General features: G+C 39.4%; 3 protein-coding genes across 5 annotated transcripts in view; all 3 read left to right on the top strand.

The window, feature by feature from the left end:
• The first annotated feature begins 909 nt into the window (after window positions 1–909).
• On the top strand, window positions 910–12,074 carry LOC148889990 (phosphatidate phosphatase LPIN3). 2 transcript variants are annotated; one of them, XM_089010322.1, is made up of 20 exons: window positions 910–967; window positions 4,086–4,286; window positions 4,396–4,491; window positions 4,604–4,869; window positions 5,985–6,083; window positions 6,158–6,266; window positions 6,358–7,033; window positions 7,121–7,214; window positions 7,294–7,472; window positions 7,729–7,822; window positions 7,906–7,975; window positions 8,572–8,664; window positions 8,755–8,813; window positions 9,450–9,600; window positions 9,778–9,926; window positions 10,072–10,158; window positions 10,227–10,379; window positions 10,546–10,660; window positions 11,641–11,744; window positions 11,826–12,074. In XM_089010322.1, the coding sequence occupies exons 2-20, from the start codon at window positions 4,095–4,097 to the stop codon at window positions 11,968–11,970; spliced, it is 2,931 nt and encodes a 976-aa protein (XP_088866448.1). In that variant the 5' UTR covers window positions 910–967; window positions 4,086–4,094; the 3' UTR covers window positions 11,971–12,074. The 2 variants fall into 2 exon arrangements, with proteins under 2 accessions (XP_088866448.1, XP_088866449.1); XM_089010323.1 differs by lacking the exon at window positions 910–967 and adding an exon at window positions 2,491–2,571.
• A 2,555-nt stretch (window positions 12,075–14,629) lies between these two features.
• Window positions 14,630–21,582, top strand: tpra1 (transmembrane protein, adipocyte asscociated 1). Its single transcript, XM_089010964.1, has 11 exons — window positions 14,630–14,818; window positions 15,466–15,642; window positions 15,724–15,856; window positions 16,127–16,213; window positions 16,798–16,870; window positions 17,004–17,083; window positions 18,251–18,361; window positions 18,462–18,522; window positions 19,339–19,441; window positions 20,522–20,602; window positions 20,696–21,582. Exons 2-11 carry the CDS (start codon window positions 15,476–15,478, stop codon window positions 20,961–20,963), a joined length of 1,164 nt encoding a protein of 387 aa, XP_088867090.1. The 5' UTR covers window positions 14,630–14,818; window positions 15,466–15,475; the 3' UTR covers window positions 20,964–21,582.
• Window positions 21,583–22,481: 899 nt separating this feature from the next.
• The window catches only part of chchd6b (coiled-coil-helix-coiled-coil-helix domain containing 6b), a 37,405-nt gene continuing 36,906 nt past the window's right edge, over window positions 22,482–22,980 (top strand). For both annotated transcript variants that reach the window (XM_089010325.1, XM_089010324.1), the window contains exon 1: window positions 22,482–22,705. In XM_089010325.1, coding sequence (XP_088866451.1) covers window positions 22,625–22,705 — 81 coding nt within the window. In that variant the 5' untranslated portion in view covers window positions 22,482–22,624. The remainder of the gene's footprint in view (window positions 22,706–22,980) is intronic.

Here is a 22,980-nt window from a genome sequence, read left to right as displayed (position 1 = left end):
TAGTTTAACAATTTACAAACATGACAGCATCGTACATAACTACACTTATCTCCCCAACAACATGACAAACATGAAATTACGGTAGGTTACAAGTGTTCATCCAAACAAGTAAAACATAGGACAGAGTAGATTAATTGTTTGATTTAGTACAATTGCTAAATCTCAACACATGTCCAATGGAGGCGTATTAATATTTAAAACTATATCACTCATCATACATAAATAACAGCATTATTTAAATCAAAATGCAAAGTTGTCATTCAAACGGTTATAAAGTAACTGCAAATAAATTTCTCCACTGTGAGACGAATAAAGGCATATCCAATCCAAATGCATTCACCTGAAAAGTAAGAAAAAGTAAGATAATCTTAATTTTATCCTCCCTTTGATCTTTGGTCTGACATTTTTCTTGTTCTTTTGCGATGGTATTGATGCTTATATTTTTTATATTCCTATTGTTTATTACTGCCGTTTTCTCATAATGTGCCAAGTGGCCATTCGAAAAAATTAAAAAATGAGACAATATTTTTGTAAGAGGCAGCATTTTGAAGAAAGAAAGAAATAATACACTATGTGGAACGTCACAAAGTTCAGTACAAAGAAGCATGACTTCATTTTCTGTCTCACACAATGAGTTGGGTTCACAACACTGCAGTCAAAATCACACTTCTAAAATACACTAACTTGATGTTCTTTTAAAAATTATAACCTATGTCTGCTAGTGAGGTGTTTATGTAGATGTGGTAAAAATGCGTTTATCGAGCAAGAAGTGTTGTTTTTTTCAGTCATTAGCCAATTCGGCAGGCCAAACTCCTGCTAAGACGCTTTGTTGACGCTTAAAACTCATGGGCGTGTCCGAAGGCATTCCCGGTTTTTCATTGGCTCCTGGCGTCACATGTCTTACTCGTACACACGGAAGTATCTACAATGGCTGACGCCCTCACAAGCTGAACATCGTTTCCAAAAGGTAAGCTTTTCCATTCTTCGGTCATTTTTTGGTAACCAATAATCTGGATCTTGTTCGACATTTGATAGTCAAAATATCAGCGATTACGTTGTACAACGTTGTTCTGAGACCCTTTATCTTCGTACTGTAACGGTGCAAATGACCGTTGATGTGGCTCCAGCTTTGAAGGTGTGATAAGAGGTTATGACTGAACTTTTGATTTATTGTGTCGTGTACTGTAATCAGTTTAGCGCCGAATATTGCAGGGCAGTTTGTTAGTTAGTTTGAACACATTTTAGTCTTGTTGAATGATAATATTGGTTGTCGAACCTCACCTGCAATCACTATGTATGTGGCGTTATTCAAAACAAGTTTCATAAATTGTTTTTAAGTTGGATACCACGGTGGTGGGGGTAATCTCTATTATCGTTACTTATATTCATCATTAAGTATCTGAACTGATTCATACACTGGTGGCCTTGAAGTGCAAAACACAGCCACATATAACCAATCACAAAAACAAATACATCACAAGTAAAACTAAACACAACAGGCACGTGTAAAACAAAACATAGCACATAAACAATGAAACAAAACAATAACATTTCACACAGCAGGGGGGAAACAAATCACCAAAAAAAGAGAACTAAACCAAACAGACCAACAAATCAATAATAACGCTAAAAAAACAAAGTAGGTCTACAGTCAATTTATGTTGTGTTGTTTACTGATTTGGTGTTATATAAGCCATTAAAAGATGTCTTACTATTTTTATCTGGATAAAATCTGATTGAATGTGAATTTTATTATTCAAAAAAGAAAACCTACACAAACTGCTTCACAATACAGGTTATTTATTTCATTATCTTTAAATACCACAGTCGGTTTGTTCAAGTGGACTGATATTCTCATGCATAGCTATGAAAGTGCTATATATATTTTTTTTTGGTCTAGACTGGCTCTAATGATTTTCTTCTTTAAGTAGCAGCGGTGTCTGTTATGTCCCAAATATCTGCCTGACTTCCTCCCAAATGGACCGAGAATTCCCACGGATCACTCATCCCCCAGGGAGAGCTGTAGTCAAGTCCAGAAACTGATGACTGACTGATGAGTTGTATGGGCCGCATTTCCACGCTTGCCTGGTTTGAATAGAATGTCGAAGCCTCTCGGAAAATGCTGGTTTAGCTGCCATGTGTGGCAGGAGAGTGGGTGTCTTTGGGTGCTGCGTTAAATAGCTCAACACAGAGGAAGCAAAAGTGTTTGGATGAATGTGCTAGGCCTCTCTCATAGCCGCCTCATTTTACCCTGAATTCACGATACAGCATCATTTACGGGACTGATCACCAGTTTGACAGGAGTGTCATTGCAATTGGGCAAATTGGAGTTCCAGTGGAGCATGTGGGAAAAACCTTTCCTTCGTCTTACGTTAGAGTGATTCAAGCAAGTCAAAAGTTATCATTAGGGTACTCTCGAGTAATATGAAAAATATAGATGAGGGTTATCTTGGCAATCGGAGCTCGGTGTGGTTTATGGGTGAGGGATTTTAATGGTTCTGCGGTATGGGAGAGAGAAGGTCAAAGAATTGTAGCCCGGTTGAGAAAGAACATCTGCATCCTTCACTTTGGGTAAGACCTGAGTTTTGCATCATATAAAAACGATGTGGTCAAGCAGAACATGTACTCAAAGTGAAATCTGGCCTCGTTTACTTGAAAGCAAAAATGGATAAACTTGCACAAATCCGAGAGACTTGGCTTCAGCAGCTCAATCGCTGAATGTCAGTCATGGTTGAAAAGCTGAAATAAAGCTCAAATCATTTTTGCGTGAAGTGAACATTTCCTGGATATCCGATATATCTCATGACACACTGTAATGCAAAGTGGTTAGATAACATTGATTTATTGTGAGCGTGAATCCAATTCTTTTCAATGATACGTTTCAAGTTAAAACAAAAATTTTAAGTTATGAAATCTGATGACAGAAATAGCGGAAGCAATAAATTTCAGTATCCTAAATTTGCAAAGATGTGGAGTAGCTTGTTGAAGCTTGTTGTAGGTTGCTGAGGGGAATGCTGGCGATTCTGAATTCTGAGCCGAACAATTACGTGATGGCGAAATTGGCTTGTGATTGATAGCTATATATATATATATATATAATACCTTATTTTTACGTTTTAAGACTCTCGCTGAATATTCAGGAAGTCTTGTTTTCGAGTTGATGACGATCCCCTACGTGACGTCACGGCAGGAACGCCCCTGACCGAGAAAGGACACACAATGCATTTTGCGGTACTTTGTTTGGTCTGAAAACTTCGTGTTGATGCGTGTTAATGGCGAAATTAGAAGGAAAACACATAAATAACGCGATGGTGAATCGTTGTGTTTTGCACCAAGACAACTATTTGATATTCGCTGACACAAATTCCCAGCAGACAAATCAGTCCATTTCCAACGGAGCTTGGGCGCCATCTTCTGCCTTTGTCTGGTATGCTACATTCCTGTCATTGACGGCTCGAATTGATATGGGAGGACTCCTTTAATCGATTGCAAACATTTATGCTTTCCTCTTCAGAACTATTTGAATCATATTTATAACTGGATGAGTAACAAGAAAGCATCTTCTCCGAATCTGAACGTGAGCCCATTGTTTTGTTTCTTGAGCAAGGCAAGATGACTTGGCGTGACGTCACGAACTGGGGGCGGGACTTTCTGAAAACCCCCAATTCGCAGCTCAATTTGTTGCAGTTTTATCACACTTTAAGTCATTTTTATTGGTGTTTTGCATTTGACTAAAAATATCAGCCTGCGTGTTTTGGATATTTTAGATGCTATAAAATGTTTTTCCAATGTCAATTAGGAAACAAAAAAATGGTGTCGGTTGTCCTTTAAGTTAAATGTTTAAGTAGCTATTTTTGACCCATGTGTTTTTAGTGTATTTTATATACACATTGAACTAAGATGTAGGTCTCTTCCTCTGGCGCAGTAATGTCTTCTATAGCTGTTTCTATGGTTATAATTTGACTTTTTGAGAGACTTGTTTGGAGGTACTCAAATTGATTTCAAAAAGAGATTACTGTCAACGGACGAGTCATTTTGTGTTATTCCCGTTCATAACGGACTTCCGTCTTCTTTTTGATACACAGTCCCAAACCATGAATATTGTGGGCCAGTTGGCAGAGACCGTATATGTGACGGTCAAGGAGCTATATTGCGGCCTTAACCCCGCCACTCTCACTGGGGGAATCGACGTCATCGTGGTGCGTCAACCCGATGGCTCATTCCAGTGTTCCCCCTTTCATGTCCGTTTCGGCAAACTCGGCGTGCTTCGCTCCAAAGAGAAAATAGTAAGTTGAGTTTCTCTCCAATTTCTCTCCATTTTGTTTGAGCACCCCTCTGTTCCATTTTTAAAGTGGCTATTTTCTGCTTTAATGATGGCCCTCACTGTTCTGTTAGGTGGACATTGAGATCAATGGAGAATCTGTGGACCTGCACATGAAGCTAGGAGACAATGGAGAAGCTTTTTTTGTTGAACAAAATGAAAACTTTGAGGTGAGATCAAAGATATATAAGGCCCGGCTCGATATACATACATATACATCACATGACTCTAAATAGTTCTGAGATTCTGAGTTCAATTCTCGCTCTTCCTCATTTCTTACAGTCCGAAGTCCCAGCCCATCTGTGCACTTCCCCAATTCCCTTTGATGCCCCCGAAGACAACGAGGAGACCAACGACGGATTCTCCCTCTCTGGTTCAGGAACACGCAGGAAGAGGCGTCGACGTAAACGCGTGCGCTCAGATAGTCACCAGAGAGAAGAGTGTATCTCTTCTTCGGACGAGCAAGAAAAAGACAGGGAGTGGGACAAAGATCAGAGCGGACAAGATAGTCCAGATAGAGATAACCATGCCACAGTTTTGCAAGTCAGGTCAGTGAACAATGAGTGGCTCAGAATTGTATTTTTTATTTTGTATTTTTTATGTATTTTGTATTTTTATAGTAATTTTTTTGTTCATGCTTTTTTTTTCAATGTTTTCATATTTTCATTTTTAATGTATTAATTTGTGATTTTTAATTTATTTTGTATTTACTATGTTTTATGTATTTTGTATTTTTATTTTAATTATTTTCATTGTATTTTTTGTTATTTATTTTTTTAACGTATTTTTTATGTTTTTATATATTTAATTTTTTAACATTATTTTTTATTTTATTTAATTTATTAATTTATGATTTTTTATTTATTCTTTTGTATTTACTCTTTTTATTTTGTATTTACTATTTTTATTTTGTATTTTTAGATTATGTAACGTTTTATTTGTTATTTTGTATGTTGTAGTTATTTTATGTATTTATTTTTTATTTTTACTTTTTGTTTTTTATTGTGTATTTTATTTTTTATATTTTAAGTGTTTATTAATTTTTAATGTTTAGTTTATTATTAAAGCTTGGCCAAAACCTCTTAAGATGGAGGACACTGATTCGCTGTGGCGACCCCTTAAAGGGAAAAGCCGAAAGGAAAAGAAAGAAGTTTATTATTTTGTATTTATATTTTTATTTTGAATTTTTAATTAAATAATTTTTTTTAAATACTCTTTTTATATTTTCATTATTTATTTGTTTTTATTTGTTTTATTTTGTTATGTTTTTGTTTTCACATTTTTCATATTATCAGATTTGCATGGAATGTTTTGTAATGTGACCGAAGTCTGAATGTTCAGGGTTATATCCAACCTAGACGTTATCTTGCGCTTCGACAAACTGCTCAACCCACTTGAAACGCAAAGCATAAATTAGACATTTGTGGTGATAGTAGCCTACTGTTCATTCACTCCACGTGGCAGAGTTGTGACATCATCATTCGTGATATCTCAAATTGCTTAATGACCTAAATGTATGCTTTTTGCTTCAAAATATGACTCCACGCTCCACACCAAAACTCATTTCATATTCATCGCTTGGCTGAAAATAGCATGGCCCACCCATACATTGTGTTATGTTTGTTCTCACTGTCGTCACTGTGCTTTGTTTTGTGCGTTCAAGTAAGTCAGTGTACTATTCGTTGTCTGAGGAGCCCGCTGAGGATTCGGGGGTCAGAGATACTCATCGACACTCGGATGGAGATCAGTCACCTGTTGAAAAGTGGGAAAGTCACCTCTTCATGTGTAGAATTGATATTGCCAGGCTGTTACATTTCCTCCTATTTATCCCGACAGCGTTTTTGACAGCCGGCCGTCTTCTCCCAAGAGTGATTCCGAGCTTGTGGTCAAAAACCACGAGTCATCTGGGGTATTGATGCAGTGGAACTGGGGAGGATTTCCTACGGTATGCTAAGACTCGACGCAGTTATGTGCCGTGAAAAAGTCCTTCAGACGCTCATAGACAACATCCATTTGTCTGTTTTCACCTTGTCCAGCCACGTCAATCGGAACGACCATCCGTGGAGCTTCAGCAGTCGAACTCGTCTCATTTTCGCACCATTCAGCGGCAAGACTCCTTTGACATGGGCAACGAGCCTGTGGACAATTGTAGCAAAGCGGGCCAGGTTACTGTGGTCAGACCGCAACCTAGGACTCAATCACTTGACCTGAGTAACTGCGCTTTACAAACGTTGCCCCTGAACTTTGATGAAATCTTGACCACATCACCCCATTGCGACATTTCAAAGTCAGAGAAGGATGACTCGGAAGTCGTTGCCCATGAAGACCATCATACAGTCCATCATGGCCCAAATGTTGGCATGAAAGAAGCAGCTGAAGACCAAAATGATAAGAACAGTCATCAAACAAAACACACATTGGTCGAAAGAAACATCGCTGACAACGGCATTGTCGCTTGTGCGGAATCCTCCGCCATGATGCAGACCGAGAACAGGGATCAATACTGTACTGCCAGCGCGCCCGTCAGTGAGGGCGACAGCGGGATCGATCCTTGCGTCGAGGGAGGGGAGGAGGACGGTAGACTTGAAACGGCAGAATTGACCACTCCAAAAGATGAAGCCAGAGACGATGGGGTCAGCTGGACAGCCGATGAGGTGTTAGGAAACTGCGCCGACACATCTACCAAACCGGAGCAGCAAGACAAAAAGAAAGGTGAGCGGCAAAGTATTTTTTTGCCTGGATTTTGCTCATATGCAATCATGAAGTCAGGATTTTATAAGCATGTTCATACTTTTGTAGGTAGACGAAATCATCATCTCGGACAAACCGGCATTTACCTGGATGATTTGACCTCACTTGACCCCGAGGTTGCAGCACTCTACTTCCCGAAGAAGTAAGATGGCCAAAGTTGGATTTTTGTGTACAGTGTCATGAAAAAGTATTTTCCTCTATTTTTTCTGTGATATCTGCAGTGAAACGGAGAGTTTCCCTCCTGTCGTCGAGCAAGGCTTTGGCTCACCAAGTCATTCACCGCAATCTGTCGGCGCGCTGGACAGCGGTACGGAATACTTGTCCGATTCTGCCTCCTACGCCACAGAGGTCAGCATGTCACTCTGCGGACACGTGGGCAACACCAGCCAAATCACCAAAGGTAAGTGTGATTTTGGTGTGATTTCAGCATTGACGCTTCAACTCATATTATCAAATACAGTAAAGTCTCGTTATATCGATATCGCATATATCGATAGTCCCGGTTATATCGATACTATTTCTATGCACGCACGGAGAAAATTACATGCAAACAGGGTCGGATATATCGATAGTCCCGGTTATAGCGATATTTTTTCGGACTCCCGTGAATATCGATATAACGAGACTTTACTGTATGTCCTTTTCTGTATATCCAGAGAAATTTCTGGAGCACTCGGTGTCGTACGAGGACTTTGTCAGCAATCCTGGGATCGTCGATGATCCGAGCCTCGTGATACGTATCAACTCCAAGTAAGAGTTTTTTTTTTAATCATCAATGAAAATACACATATATTTTCTTCAACTGTAGTCAAAATTTTGACTATGTTTGACAGCTATTATAACTGGGCGGTGGCTGCTCCAATGGTCTTGTCGATGGCAGCTTTCCAGAACAATTTACCCAAGGTTGGTTTGTTTTGATCTCATTCACTGCCAGACGATGTGCAAAAAAAATATGTCCACTCCAGTGCCAAGGCTTTTGGCATTGTCACTCAAATTGCAGGACCCACAGTTTATTGAGTTTTAGGGCTACATAAACATTAAATTCAGCACACAAAAAATTACACTCCCTTCTTTCAACAGAAAAAAGAGTTAATTCCTAACTTATATGGGTCTGGAATTATATGAGCTTGAAATGAGGGTGGCTGTACAAAATACAATGCAATACATACATATTGATTTATATCGCGCTTATATAACAAAGCACTGACATGGACAAAGGGCAAATGCTGCCCCCTTGTGGAAAGGAAAAACATTGCCAGAGGTCTGACCAGCACTTCAACCCCCAGCGCCCTGCAAGTGATGTGAATGAATAACTAGTTTTCAAATCTGAAGTAAAAGGTTATTGTGACTTACATACGACAATTTGAAATATTGGTTTGGACTTTAGCTTTAATTCAATCAATCTCATGACAAAGCTCTTTAATAATGTGATGTAACAAATGCACAATTCACTCAATGTGATAGTACTTATTTGTGAATATTCTATTCTCCATCCTCAGAGTACTGTTCAGAAACTAGTTAAGTACAAAATGCCCAAGAAGTCTGGAAGATGGTGGTTTTCCTGGAGGCGACGAGACATGGACAACAACCAGGTTGCTCTCTTTGTGTTTTAAAACATGGAGGCCACTGCTCATAGCACATTTACTGACAATGCCTCTTGGTGTCTCTTCTTGGTGTTTCAGCAAGAGTCCTCGAAGAAAGACGACCAGGAAATACAGCGCGGGGACCCTAACGCAGTATTGTATGGTTATTTATATCAACAATGTAACCTGTAACATTTAATAATGTGTACTTCCATTGCTGGAACATATTTTGGCATCCAATTAAGCCAAGGGTTCATTAAATCCTCAGTTGACAGCAGTAACATCTAATGAAAGAGCTTCATCAATCACAGCGCTGTAGAATGACGCACTCAGTTTGTCAAATATTTTCGCTCACCTTATTTTCTTAAAGGACAGGAAATTGTCTTTTAAATATCATTCAGTATAATTGACGACAAGCCCAATCACTTTAATGCAGGGTTGTCAAAGTCATTTTTTGCCGCGGGCCACATTGTAGTTATGGTTTCCTCTAGAGGGCCGTTATGAATTTGAGGAACCCATTAGAATGTTTAAATCCCTTCAAATATTACATATAGAGCACACAGCAAATTAATGAATAACTCGTTTTCAAATCTGAAGTCAAGAATAATGACTTATTGTGGTTGACATCCAAAAATATGAAATTTTGGCTCAGATTTTAGCAATCATCATGGAATTTAACAAGTTTGATTTGCTTTCGCGGGCCGAAAAAAACGATGTGGCGGGCCGGATTTGGACCGCGGGCCTTGACATTGACACCTGTGCTTTAATGCATTAATTTTTCCACCCCCTACAAGAGCCATAACGGATGATGCGGATCAAGATGCGATGGCAAGGCTTGGCCACAAAGCCGTTCTGACTTCGAGCATGTCAACTGAGACACTTCGCACCACTCAGTGTCTCACTCAAATATACCGCAAATCACTTCGTCTGACATCTGAACAGATTGTAAGTAGACACATTTTTTTTTCACATTTTATTGCAATGCCTCAGTGTCTTCATAACATTTTTCCTCTATGTGCAAAATTGTGAGTCGCCCGCATGCCCCCCTTCAATGAAATAATGATGTTTGCTTGCCCTTGAGACTCCTCACCGCACTTCTTTTGTCACTATACTTCATAACAGGAGAACTTAAATCTGCGCGAAGGAGTCAACAAGGTGATATTTAGTGTGACCACTCAGTACCAGGGCACCTGTCGCTGTGAGGCCGCCATCTATTTGTGGAACTGGGACGATCGCATCATCATATCAGACATAGACGGCACAATCACAAAGTAAACGCAGCTGTCTCTACACGCGTGATAGATCAAATTGAGTCTTCCGACTCAAGCATATTCGCACCGAATAATGCTCAAAGACGTTTTATTTTATTTTATTTTATTTTATTTTATTTTATTTTATGTTATTTTTCCCTGACAGGTCTGATGCTCTGGGACACATCCTGCCTCAATTTGGCAAAGACTGGACGCACAAAGATATTGCCAAACTCTACCACAAAATTCATCAGTAGGTCAACTATAATGTAAGACACCGGTTTTGCAGATCTATTTAAATGACTGTTTGTGTCATTGCAGAAATGGCTACAAATTCCTGTATTGTTCTGCGCGGGCTATCGGCATGGCCGCCATCACGAAGAATTACCTACAGTGGGTCAACGACAAAGGCACCGTTCTTCCCAAAGGCCCGGTACTGCTGGCTCCAAGCAGTCTCTTTTCTGCACTGCACAGGTGCAAACGTTCTCTACCTTGAACGGGATAAGCAGGATAAAAAATAAATAAATGGAGAGAATTTTGTAAAAAAATTGTAATTCTAACACTTGTTTGTACAGCAAGCAAAACCTATTGCTCCATCTGAAGTTAAATGCCTGTGAATTGTCTTTTATCTATGATGCAGGGAGGTGATTGAGAAGAAGCCTGAAGTCTTTAAAATCGCCTGCCTCAGCGACATCAGGGACTTATTCAACCCAAAGAGACAACCTTTCTACGCAGCCTTTGGGAACAGGACCAATGTATGCAACGCTGCAACATTTCCCTCTCAGTCATCCCAAGTGTTAATTCCCTCAAACGAGTCAATTGGTGGTAGAAGTCATAGTCAGGTTAAGCAGCGCCATCTATTGTGTGTCTTATTTTCTATTTTTAGATGATGACCGAGGACAATTTGGCAAACGGACAAAAGGTTGCAATTTAAAGGACAACCGAATTCACTTTTTTGTTTCCTAACTGACATCAGAAAAACGTTTTATAGCATCTAAAATGCCCAAAACACGCAGGCTGATATTTTTAGTCAAATGCAAAACACCAATAAAAATGACTTAAATGACATTTTCAGAAAGTCCCGCCCCCACTTCGTGACATCACGCCAAGACGTCTTGCCTTGCTCGAGAATCAAAACAATGGCTTCAGATTCGGAGAATATGCTTTCTTGTTACACATCCAGTTATGAATATGATTCAAATAGTTCTGAAGAGGAAAGTATAAATGTTTGCAATCGATTAAAGAAGGTTTTCTGGGTCGTTTTGATGGCTCAAGACTGATGTGTAGTGTCACAGAAAATGCAGAAGATGGTGGCAGAGCTCCGTTGGAAAGAGGTTTATTATTGAGCTTGGAATTTTTGTCAACGAATATCAGAGTTGTCTCGGTGTAACATACAACGATTCACCATTATTTATGTGTTTACCTTCTAATTTCGCCATCAACACGAAGTTTTCAGACCAAACAAAGTACCGCAAAATGCATTGAGGTGATGCAAGGTATGTCCTTTCTCAGTCAGGGGCGTTCCTTCAGTGACGTAGTAATATTCAGCGAGAGTCTTAAAACGTAAAATATAGCTATATGCTGTGAAATCTTTGTAAAATACGCTCAGTAGAAGTCATTTGAAGCCATTTTACAAATTATGGACACAACTTGTCCGGAGACGTTTGTTGTCCTTTAAGGAAGCGTGTTCGCTGATTTGAAAGTAATACTGAATACTTATGAATTGTTTGTGCAGGATGCTTACGCCTACACGGAGGTGGGAGTTCTCAACACCAGGATATTTACTGTCAATCCGAAAGGAGAGTTGATTCAAGAGATGACCAAAGGAAACAAGTCCTCGTAAGTTTCATCCGGCATATTCGTAGTAAAGGAACACTTTGAAACATCCATCTCTGACCGTATTTTGACTGTCCGGTGCAGTTACAGTCACCTCGGTGAGCTGGTTGAGCATTTCTTCCCCGAGCTGGATGAGAGTGGCTCTTCCACTTTTGTGTGTCCTGAATTTAGCAGCGTCACCTATTGGAAGGAGCCCCTGCCACAAGTGGACCTCAACACACTACTCTAGCATCACCATTCTTATTCCCTGCCAAAAATATGCAACCATTGTCTGCCTTGAAATTTACAGCAATGTGTCACGACACATTTTGTCCTAGAATGCCTAATACCTTCCTTTGAGTGAACTCACCAGTCAAATCAACCTCCCGTCAGTTCAATGTCCATCCTCAAGATGCAAAATTTCACGCAATATATTGCCTTTTTTTATTCATTGCGTTGACATTCATTCCAATTATGCTTTAACAGCGTCACATCTATCAGCATGGGGGGGGGGGGGGGGGGGGGGGGGGTTATGCAATGCCAAATTTGTAGCTACTATCGATTAATGTGATGTGGTGGGGCAATAAAGCACAAAGCAGTGACATGACATTCCATTTTAGGTGATGGTTTATAACTTGCATGCATATGGAATTGTGTTCTTTCTGTGTTGCATCTACTATTCACTTATTTTATGTTATCTGAGATTTTTTTTGTCTCTTAATTGTTGGGGATATAGACATGGTAGAGTTTAAATTTGAACATTCTTATTCCTGCAGACAAAATGCATGGTTGTTTTGTATCCTGGGAATGGTTGATTCAATATACACTGTAATGGAATAGAGACTGAGTGACTCTAATAGCAAATTGAAAGAAAAAAAAAATGTGACCAAACAACACATTTCAATGAAAAGGAAGCTTTTTTCTTCTGTACTACGACCTTTCGAAATGTTTGTAAACTGTGAATGAGGAGATGCTTTTATAGTGACTTACTGCCACCGAACCAAGAATTGAGCTAAACTGCAATGTTTTTTTAAGATTATTTAATGACACTAATATTTTTTTTTTCTGTGCATGCGTTTCATAACAGAAAGGTGGGATGTATTGGAGCTGGTTAAATGTGCTGCTTTGAAAACGAAATGTGTGTACAGAAATAGATGAATTTGAAATAAATATATCGATTTTAATAAAAGTTTGTGGCCTTTTTCATACGTTTGAATGAAGTGCACTTTGCAAGATTGTACCTAAATAAACTGATCGCCAGGTGTCTGTGTCAACGGTAGTGATGGGAATTCTTTTTAGAGAGCTGTTTCTTTTGGATTGGGTCACCAAAAAGAAAAGCTCTTTCGGCTCCCAAATGGATCCTCAGTTTTTTTTGTTGCTTAAAATAATTTACTTCAAAAAATTGTGCAAGATTATATGTAAAACGAATTACTAATGTAAAAAAACATACAATATATCATTTCTTTAAATGTATATGGCTTTATGTTCTTCTGAACATAAAACATGGAGTACTACAAAAAATAAAAGTACATAAACAAACACCCATCTCAAAACAAGGCCAACAAATACTTCCAATGATGCTGTATATTCCTAAACTTGCAACTACAGTAAAACAACTTAAGTAAGCTTCGATTACCACACAATAAATGATGAATACAGTATGTCTATATACGTATGTGTATCAATATCGGGTCCAGTCGTTTACTTCGAAGAGCCGGCTCCTACAGCCGGTTTCTTCGCGAACGACACATGGAATGAGCTATTTCCTCATGAGACACCTGATGCGACGACTCCACGGCTTCTTTCAATCAGTGAGTTTGCATTTCTAAATTTAAAAAAATGTATATTATTCATTTTAACAGTCGCGGGGGCACAGTCTGCGTGGATGATGTTTTAAATGAGTGACCGACACACCCGTTGCTTCAAATGCAGCAAAATGTAAACAGACTTTTGCCACCAGAGAATTTAGAGGTATTGTACACGTACAAAGTGTATACAATGATGACGTCTTTATTGATTTATTCAAACGCACGTTTAGATTTGTCCGAGTCAATGTTAGTTGGAAGGCGAAACCTAAGATAAAGTAACACGTGACCCCTCAACGACTCGCGTTTACTGAACTTAGCATCCAACGTAATATTCGGTTTACTGAAACGGTGTGGCAAACACGGTTTACCTGCAAATTTCGATTGCATTAAATCAGCGCTTTCAAAAAAGTCAAAGTCAGCTTTATTGTCAAATATGCTAATATGCATGACATACAGGTATTGTCTTTGACGCAAATTAAATGACACAAATGCTTTTTTTATTATGAAAAATATGTGTGAGTGGGCTGCACTATACACCTCTCCGTTTAAAAGCTCAAAAGTGATAATTGTAAAAAAAAAACACTCATTTACAGGTTTAACTTAGCGCAGATACTTTTTAAGATTCTAAAAAAAGTACCTGTAATAAGTGAAATCTCGTATGTTCTAAAATTTTGAACATACGAGTGGTAAGCATAATTTATCGGCAACTTTTGTTTCTGTAAATCTCTGTTTTCAGTGTTTAGAATGGGGAAGGATTTAGATATGTTTTTATAATTGTAATTTAAAGATACGATTTGAATGAACGACCCAAATAATTATTTATTCGTTCATTCCTTTTTCGAACCGCTTTACCTCACCAGTCACTAGGGTCACGAGGGTGGGGGGTATGCTGGAGATTGTATGAACATATTTAAATCACCTGAAATCTATTGTTGTCAGAGCCTTTTTTAGAACGAACTTTTTTTTAATTCGTATTGTTTAAATTTGATTGATCAGATAATACGCCATACGTTTTTACTTCTTCACATGTTTACGTCTGCCTCATATGGTACCATGACGAAACTTCAGAGTGACGTCACTGTACAATCTCGCGAGGTTTGCAACGATGTTTTGCAAAATATCATTTGACAATCGGGCATATTAATCCAGCGAACTCGCCAGGAAAAAAAAACATGTCCCGGTTTATCGACCATTTTAGTGACGTGTGTATTTAGTAGGGCAACATGTGAACCGTGTGATAACACTACATTTTACTGCAACGTTTCCAGCACAACGGAGTCTTCCGAAAAGGTAAAACAACTTGTATCGCGGAATTAGCGTCGTTGCGTTTACAATCTATTTTCCGTTTTTGTTACAGTACAAACGAAAGCGCCAGAGAATCATACACGCAATCTCTCATGTTTGTTGCTATTAGATCAGTCCTAAAATCAATCATGCCATTTAACAAAGTGCGTTTAGATGGCTAACATGGCGGGCTGGCAACGTCGGCTAACAGTGAACGCTGTCTAAAAACCAAATGTGTCCAAAAACAAAACTGTGCAAATGGAGTGACGATTATGCTCCTTTTGCTAGTTTTGGGTCAATTACAGCAACATTATGGGGCGTTTAAATCACCAGATCTTTTGAGGAAGTTGTTTGTTACGACATCGTTCTCATACACAAATAATACAAAGTAGAAGCCTAACGACTGACATTTTTCCTTTAGTTTGTTTTTGCCGCACTCGCATGAACATTAGGGGTACTAACAACGTTTTAAAGCAGATCTGAGCAGGTGCATTCGCAGTACAAAACGCCGAAAGTCATTCCTCTGTATGAATGATGAGAATGCATGGTATGATGTGTGCATTGCTGGGAGGTATCAACAAAGAATTCAATGTGAAAAATACCTGACCTGCTGTCTATTCCGTTGCGTTTTTGTATTGTGTTCCGTCCCTCAGGCGAAAAACCATGCTAGCCACTCCTGTGGTTAGGTTTGCGCAATACAATGGCAGCATCGTGACACCACCACCAGGGAATACGTCTACTTTCTCCACATGGCTACCTGATTCTGAAGCTAACATCAGCAAGCCACACAAATGTCTCCAAATTCTGTATGAAGATGTTGGTGACTCCAGGTATTAAATGACCACACCAAAAAAAAAAAAGCCAAATCCAGACGATAATGATGCTCAATGTCTGTATGGTTTCTTTTCTAGGGTACGTTTCTGGGACATCACCCTCCTCATACCAAATGTGGCCTTCTTTGTTTTCTTGATGTGGAAGCTGCCATCAGCAAGGGCAAAGATACGAGTCACGTCCAGCCCCATCTTCATCACCTTTTACCTGCTGGTAGGTTTTTAAACGTAAAATCTAGCATCGAATACAGTGGCTCCTCCGAACTAAAATGCAAGCCTGGTTGGCCTCAAAGTTATTTCCCCAGAAACATATGTTAATTTGTTTCAAGCTCAAACTATTACCTTCATGAAACCTTTACCACCATACAAAAGATATGCTCATAACCGGTTGACAGGTAGACTTGGCGGGGATCAAAACCTCGATTTTTTTTTTTTTTACCTTACATTGTTAATTTGGTCTTCTAAGAATTTCTTTTCGTTTTAGGTATTTGTCGTAGCAGCAGTTGGGATTACCCGGGCCATTGTATCAATGACTGTCAGTGCATCCAGCTCTGCTACCATCATCGACAAAGTAAGGACATGGAAAGGAAATAGCAGTGCAGCGCTCTATACCACTGCAAACTACAATAATAATAATAATAAATCTCCTTTATTATTAAATCGAGCATTATTCAAGTATAAATTGCTGTTTCCTTTTAATATGATTATACTGTACAAGTATAGCTCATGTAATGGCTAGTTTGTATAATTCTTAAACACTCCCACCTTTTTTTTCGGCGCTAGCGCCTTCGGTGGTGATATTGCATTGTGTAATAATTCCAAGCAGCTGTCTCATGATATAGACATTTGCTTCTTTCATGTAATGTCAGCCAATGGGCCTGATCGGAGTCTCCTGAAGACTTTGTGAGGTTGTTGCATAAATAAGAAAAGACTTGTGTGACTTGTTCACGTAACATTTATCGATAACAGATCTATCTGCGGTATGTACACTGCTGGACTTGCTAAAATAGATGAAGAACTCAGCTGTTCAGTTGGTTACACAGATGCTGTTTGTGAGTTACAACATACAGCTAGCTCTTTAACAACAATGCATTCTCCTGGTCTCTGTTGCTCTTCTTTCTCTCTTTTTCCCCCCCCCCCCCCCCCCCCCCAAAGGTATTATGGGAAATCACCCGCTTCTTCTTACTGGCCATTGAACTCAGCGTTGTCATTCTCGGACTGGCATTCGGTTGGTTTGCTTTATAGTTTCACTTTGCATTTCACATGTCGAGTATTCTAGGCACTGTATTTTTAATTTTTTTGATCCAGTGTTCAATTGCAGGTTTCATTTTCGTGTCGTGTGACTCGTTTTGCATTTCCAGGTCATTTGGAGAGTAGATCTAGTATAAAGCGGGTGCTGGCTATCACAACGGTGCTCGCTTTGGCATACTCCATCACACAGGTAACTTCACATGACAAACGCTGACAGTATTATCTAATACATAAGTTACCAGTGGATCATCGAAAGACAAACACAGTCCACTTTCTTATTTTATCGACCAAAGCCAGAGTCCTTCATTTGATCAATCTTGGTCCTTCAATGTTCATTGAGATGTGAGGTACGCTAACATGGTACCCAAAAGCATTTTAGGCTCTCAAAGTACCGTATAATTTATGAGAAATATATTTATGAATTGTTTGTAAAATATCTGAATGTTACAACCGTAAAGGACAACCGACGTCTCCGGACAAGTTGTGTCCATAATTTGTAAAATGGCTTCAAATGACTTCTACTGAGCGTATTTTAATAAGATTCCACCGCATATAGCTATATTTTATTTTTTAGGATGCGCTGAATATTCAGGAAGTCTTGTTTTTGAGTTGGTGACGAGTCCGTACGTGACGTCACTAAAGGACCCCCCCCCCCCCCATGACCGTAAAAAAGACGCATTGTAGCGGTCCTTCCATCACGTCAATGTATTTTGCTGTACTTGTTTGGTCTGGGGACCTCGTGTTGCACCCAAAAGCTGCCACAAGGCCAGAAGAGGGCATCCAAACGCTATATAAGGAATTTATCAGCCTGTGGAAACGGAGGTGGCCACAGGAGGTCGCCATTTTGTGCCTCTTTTTTGGGCGAGAGATTTGCCCCCAATGTTGCCTCAAAATGGCACAAATAAATTCTTTAATCGATAGCAAACATGTATGCTTTCCTCTTCAGAACTATTTGAATCATATTCATAACTGGATGTGTAACAAGAAAGCATATTCTCTGAATCTGAAGCCATTGTTTTGATTCACAAGCAATGCAAGACGCCTTGGCGTGACGTCACGAACTGGGGGCGGGACTTTCTGAAAATACCCGATTGGCAGCTCAATTTTTTGCAGATTTTGAACACTTCAAGTCATTTTTATTGGTGTTTTGCATTTGAATAAAAATATCATACTGCGTGTTTTGGGTATTTTAGATGCTATAAAACGTTTTTCTGTTGTCAGTTAAAACACAAAAAAGTGACGTCGGTTGTCCTTTAAGGGATCTCAATGTTAGATGTTCCACTGAAATCTGTTATGTAGTGATGAAATCAGTTACCTCCAACCTTACCAAGTATATATAAAAATGCATTCCACCAAGGGCACTTTAGAGATCTATTACCCGGACAGTCACCTGTCCGCTGAGGACTTCAACATCTATGGACATGGAGGGCGTCATTTCTGGTTGGCCAGCTCCTGCTTCTTCTTCTTGGTTAGTAATCAGGGGGAAAAGCAAAACTACATGGACATGCTGGATATCACTCTTGAGCATCATTTGGGTGAAATACGTGTCTTGTCACTGTCTTTCCTAGGTATACTCTCTGATTGTGATCTTGCCGAAAACTCCAGTGAGGGAGAGGATATCTCTGCCATGTAAGTTGGAATAGAGCGATGTGCACTGTCCCTCCCCCGAGAAGCACTCTGAAATGCCACCGATTGGCAAAGTAGGATTCAGTTTGCTTCCGGCTCAGTAAGACAACATGAATACTGAAAAAAAGTGGGGGGGAACAAATACAATGTTAGCGATACTGTGCGGTTGTAGGACAGAGTGGGGCGGCTCAATCGAGCGACACTCAGTGTCGCTTTGCAATGGATTGAGTCGCCGTTAGAACAAAATATGCTCTTTGTGCTCAGCCTGTGTATTCGTAGACCTGCTGAGTAAACAGCCAAGGATGCGCCTTAAAAAAAAACAATCCAAAAGCAGAACAAACAATACCATGAATAATGTTGTGTCCAAATGTGAACACAGTCATACATTCTGGCTTGTGAATGATACATTTCTCGTCAACACACAGAGTGTACTAACAAACTGAAAATTCTGTTGACAGAAAGCACACTGCACATGAATTATGGGCATAAAGTAAAAAAAAAAAATAAGTGGATGGATGGATAGATAGATCAATACATATTTTTTTACTACTGCATAAATACAGTAAAGTCTCGATATATCGATAGTCCCGGTTATATCGATACTATTTCTATGCACGCACGGAGAAAATTACATGCAGACAGGGTCGGATATATCGATAGTCCCGGTTATATCGATATTTTTTCGGACTCCCTTGAATATCGATATAACGAGACTTTACTGTACATAAATAAGGTCTTCGAGTAACACTGACAAAAGAGCATGTCATTTTTTCCCCCTAAATTGTGCTGTGATCAACTTTCATTGTGTTTCGTCTGCAGCTAAGAAGAGTTTCTATGTTTATGCTGCCACCCTCTCCTTATTGAACTTCATCCAGGGTCTGGGCAGTGCCCTTCTGTGTGCAGGAATTATCGAGGGGCTCTGGTTAGTATAAAAACTTGTCTGTGGATTTTTAGTATGCCATGGGCAGAATTTAGTGTGGTTGTGGTTAATTATGAAAATTAGCCATTCATGTACACAACAATAGCTGCTCACTGATGGGCATATTTTCTAAAATAGTTAAACTAAAATGACCTGGTTGTCAAATTTTACACTTGATAGGCAGGCAGGAACACCACACACACCCTTCTCGTTGGAAAATCCATGAATTATTACATCTCCAATTACAACTACATGCACTACCTTAAAGGACAACCGACATCACTTTTTTGTTTCTTAACTGATATCAGAAAAACGTTTTATAGCATCTAAAATACCCAAAACACACAGTATGATATTTTTAGTCAAATGCAAAACACCAATAAAAAAAATCTGCAAAAAAATTTAACCCGGAAGTGGCCAGTTTCAGAAGGTCCCGCCCCCTTGTTCGTGATATCACCAAGACGTCTTGCCTTGCTGGAGAATCAAAACAATGGCTTCAGATTCGGAGAATATGCATTCTTGTTACTCATCCAGTTATGAATATGATTCAAATAGTTCTGAAGAAGAAAGCATACGTGTTTGCAATCCATTAAAGAATTTATTCCGTGCCATTTTGAGGCAACATTGCGGGGAAATGTATCACCAAAAAAGAGGCAGAAAATGGCGACCAAGCTCCGTGTGAGGAATTAATCAGCCCATTTCCACAGGCTGATTAATTCCTTACATGGAGCTTTGTCGCCCTCTTCTGCCTCTTTTAGGTCTTACACGACGTTTTCAGATCAAAGTACAGCAAAATGCATTGACGTGATGACGTGACTGCTACAATGTGTCCTTTTTTTTCGGTCAGGGGCGTTCCTTCAGTGACATAGGTGAGGACTCGTCACCAACTCAAAAACAAGACTTTCGGAATATTCAGCGCGAGTCTTAAAAGATAAAATATAGCTATATGCGGTGGAATCTTTGTAAAATACGCTCAGTAGAAGTCATTTGAAGACATTTTACAAATTCTGGACACAACTTGTCCAGAGACGTCGGTTGTCCTTTAAGTCCTAACTCTTACTCTTGTTTCTTTTTCTGATTCAGTTGTGTTGACGTCACCACCTTTCTCTACTTCTCTGCTTTCGCACCACTCATCTACATCACATTCCTCAAAGGATTCTTTGGGTATGTAAAAAGAGTCATTGTAACAAACGAGCTGCATAGATGAACAAAAACAACGTATCTCCCCACATTTATCTGTCTTGTCTTTCCCCGCAGCTCAGAACCAAAGATCCTGTTCTCCTACAAGTCACAAGTGGACGAGGCAGATGAAAGCGATGTCAATCTTCCACCGACTGTAGCATCAACCCTTGGCCGCCGGGAGCTCACTGATCAAGGCTTGTACTATTCCTCCACTCAATTTGACGGCTCGGGTCCCAGCAGTTCAGTGGTTGGCGCTCATCTCGACGACGTTGTTTCGGGACCCTTTGGATCTAGCAGCATCAACAGCATTGAAGCTGATCATTGGAGGCCAATTAACGTCTAATTCCTCTATAGGGGGTGGTGTCAAGTATTTGAACTCCAGTGTGAGTAAATGAAGAGTGAAAAGTAAAGTGTAAATGTGGTGTTTTTATGAGACCAAGGCCGTATTATTCTGGATGAAAAAAGGAGAGATCCTTTTCTATCCATTTATGTTGTGGCTCCTGATTAATTGACAGTTTTTTTGAAGCACTGTTGCCAGTGTACCACGCTGCTGTAACTCTACGTTCAAGCTGACTTTTTCTCAGCAGGTCACTCATTCCGCTTTTCTTCAGCAATCACTTTGTCCTCAGTGAGGAAAATTTCTTCATTACATTTTTTTAACATCATTTGAGACACGGTATCATCTGTACATTCCCATTGACCTTTTTTTTTTCAAAACAGTATATGCTCCCAGGTATCAGTTGTGTGTCCAAACTGCCATTTCTCCACAATCATGGCAACATCGTGTAGTATTGACAGGTATATTTTACCTTTTGAACTAAGTACTATTCTCTTCAGTGAACGTGTTGTGTGTTGCTGTGTAAAAAGAAAGTGGATTTAAAATAGATTCTGCGGTTTAGTTTACACCATCTTGACTGTTGACTGACATTGAACAAAAATAAATTACCAGCCATGGTCTTAGACCTTTTCACCCACCCTGTACTCTTCACCTGAGCCGGAAATGCCTGATTAACTGCATTTTCTCTCTCAAGGACAAAAGTTGCTTTTTATTTATCCCATCTATCACTGTTTGTATGAGTGCTTGAAAATGTGAAAAGATCCCTGTATTAAAGCTACATAGTATTCACAGTGGAAACCCGAGGATATGGTGAAAACATAGCGCAAGGTTACATTTGAATGTATTTGTTTGTGGAGCAACAACAAAGAAAAAAACATTCTCGACTTGGCCGAATACGTTTTTGATTCATATGAAGATGAACGATGCTACTTAACTGGAGTAGTACACATTATCTGCTTTATCATTTTGCAGATTTGCTCTACAATGCTTCTCTAAATTTGATTCCATTGTTTGTAAAATAACACTTTCCCGTTAAATGAATTCATGTGACATACATAATAAAAATAAGTAATACTCTGTGGTCCCTTATGAAATTTTCAAATGTTTCTTTTTTTTACCTGGGCATTTAAAATAAAATAAAATCAATAGCACGAATCAGAGTGTTAAATTATTGCGATTTTTTTCTCCCTCCAAATATGATTTGGATAATTATATACAACTAACAAAACCCCCATATTTATCATCACCAGAAATCACAATACAGCACAGTATTCCATTTATATCAGGTCAAAGTTATTTTAACATCCAAATAATGAAATGGTTGGCCTTCCAAAAGTATTTTCGTATCTGGTCAACATATCTGTAAAATGCGTAAATTCTTCTTGTTGGATCGAACAAATGACCGCTCCGGAAAGAGACGTGGACTGTAGCTGAATACTACACTTCCCGTCGTACCCTTCACCTGTCATGTGACTTTATCCAACCAATTGGCTTTGAGAATAGTGTGGGCGCAGTGACCTTGATTGGACCGTTTTGACCAGCTGGCGGCCGAGTGAAGCCGCTGTCAAGTGGATGCCAGTTTGACGGGAAATAAAGCTAACTTAAATAAAAATAATAAGCTGAACGCAAACACACACGCGCGAAGTGAAACGTAGAAATCGTTTGAAATGGGAGGAAATGGCAGCGCCGCGAGGAAAGTGTCATTCGAATTGGACGAAGAGAAGGTCACTGTTATTGAAGGAGTGAAGGTAACTGTCCACTGTTTAGTTCTGATGCTTGAGTGGACTGTTGTTCATCATTGTTGGCTGACGGGTTTCTTTGTCCTCACTTGAACCTGCTCATGCACTCGAACGTCCCTTTATTGACAACTGCTGCTTGCGAATTGGCACAATCGACAAATGACTCGGTCAGGCTACGATTACCATGTAGTGAAAGTAAACTGCGGCTTTGACCTCCATTACGTGGGCACTGGATCATGATGATTAACACGCTGAAACGGGGGCCTTTACGTTGTTTACTGAAC

Source organism: Hippocampus bargibanti, linkage group LG12 (assembly GCF_051943395.1).
Source record: "Hippocampus bargibanti isolate YZ-2025 linkage group LG12, ASM5194339v1, whole genome shotgun sequence".
Lineage (NCBI taxonomy): Eukaryota > Metazoa > Chordata > Actinopteri > Syngnathiformes > Syngnathidae > Hippocampus > Hippocampus bargibanti.
The sequence above is the reverse complement of the archived record's forward strand: the minus strand, read 5'-3'. Positions and strand labels throughout refer to the sequence as shown.

Coding starts and splice junctions, on each gene's coding strand:
- LOC148889990 (XM_089010323.1), top strand. CDS start 2,506: ATGGGAGAGAGAAGGTCAAAGAATTGTAGCCCGGTTGAGAAAGAACAT. Junction 7,976..8,571: donor TCCAGAACAATTTACCCAAG/GTTGGTTTGTTT, acceptor CTCCATCCTCAG/AGTACTGTTCAGAAACTAGT. Junction 9,927..10,071: donor ATAGACGGCACAATCACAAA/GTAAACGCAGCT, acceptor TTTCCCTGACAG/GTCTGATGCTCTGGGACACA.
- tpra1 (XM_089010964.1), top strand. CDS start 15,476: ATGCTAGCCACTCCTGTGGTTAGGTTTGCGCAATACAATGGCAGCATC. Junction 16,214..16,797: donor CTGCTACCATCATCGACAAA/GTAAGGACATGG, acceptor CCCCCCCCAAAG/GTATTATGGGAAATCACCCG. Junction 16,871..17,003: donor CATTCTCGGACTGGCATTCG/GTTGGTTTGCTT, acceptor TTGCATTTCCAG/GTCATTTGGAGAGTAGATCT.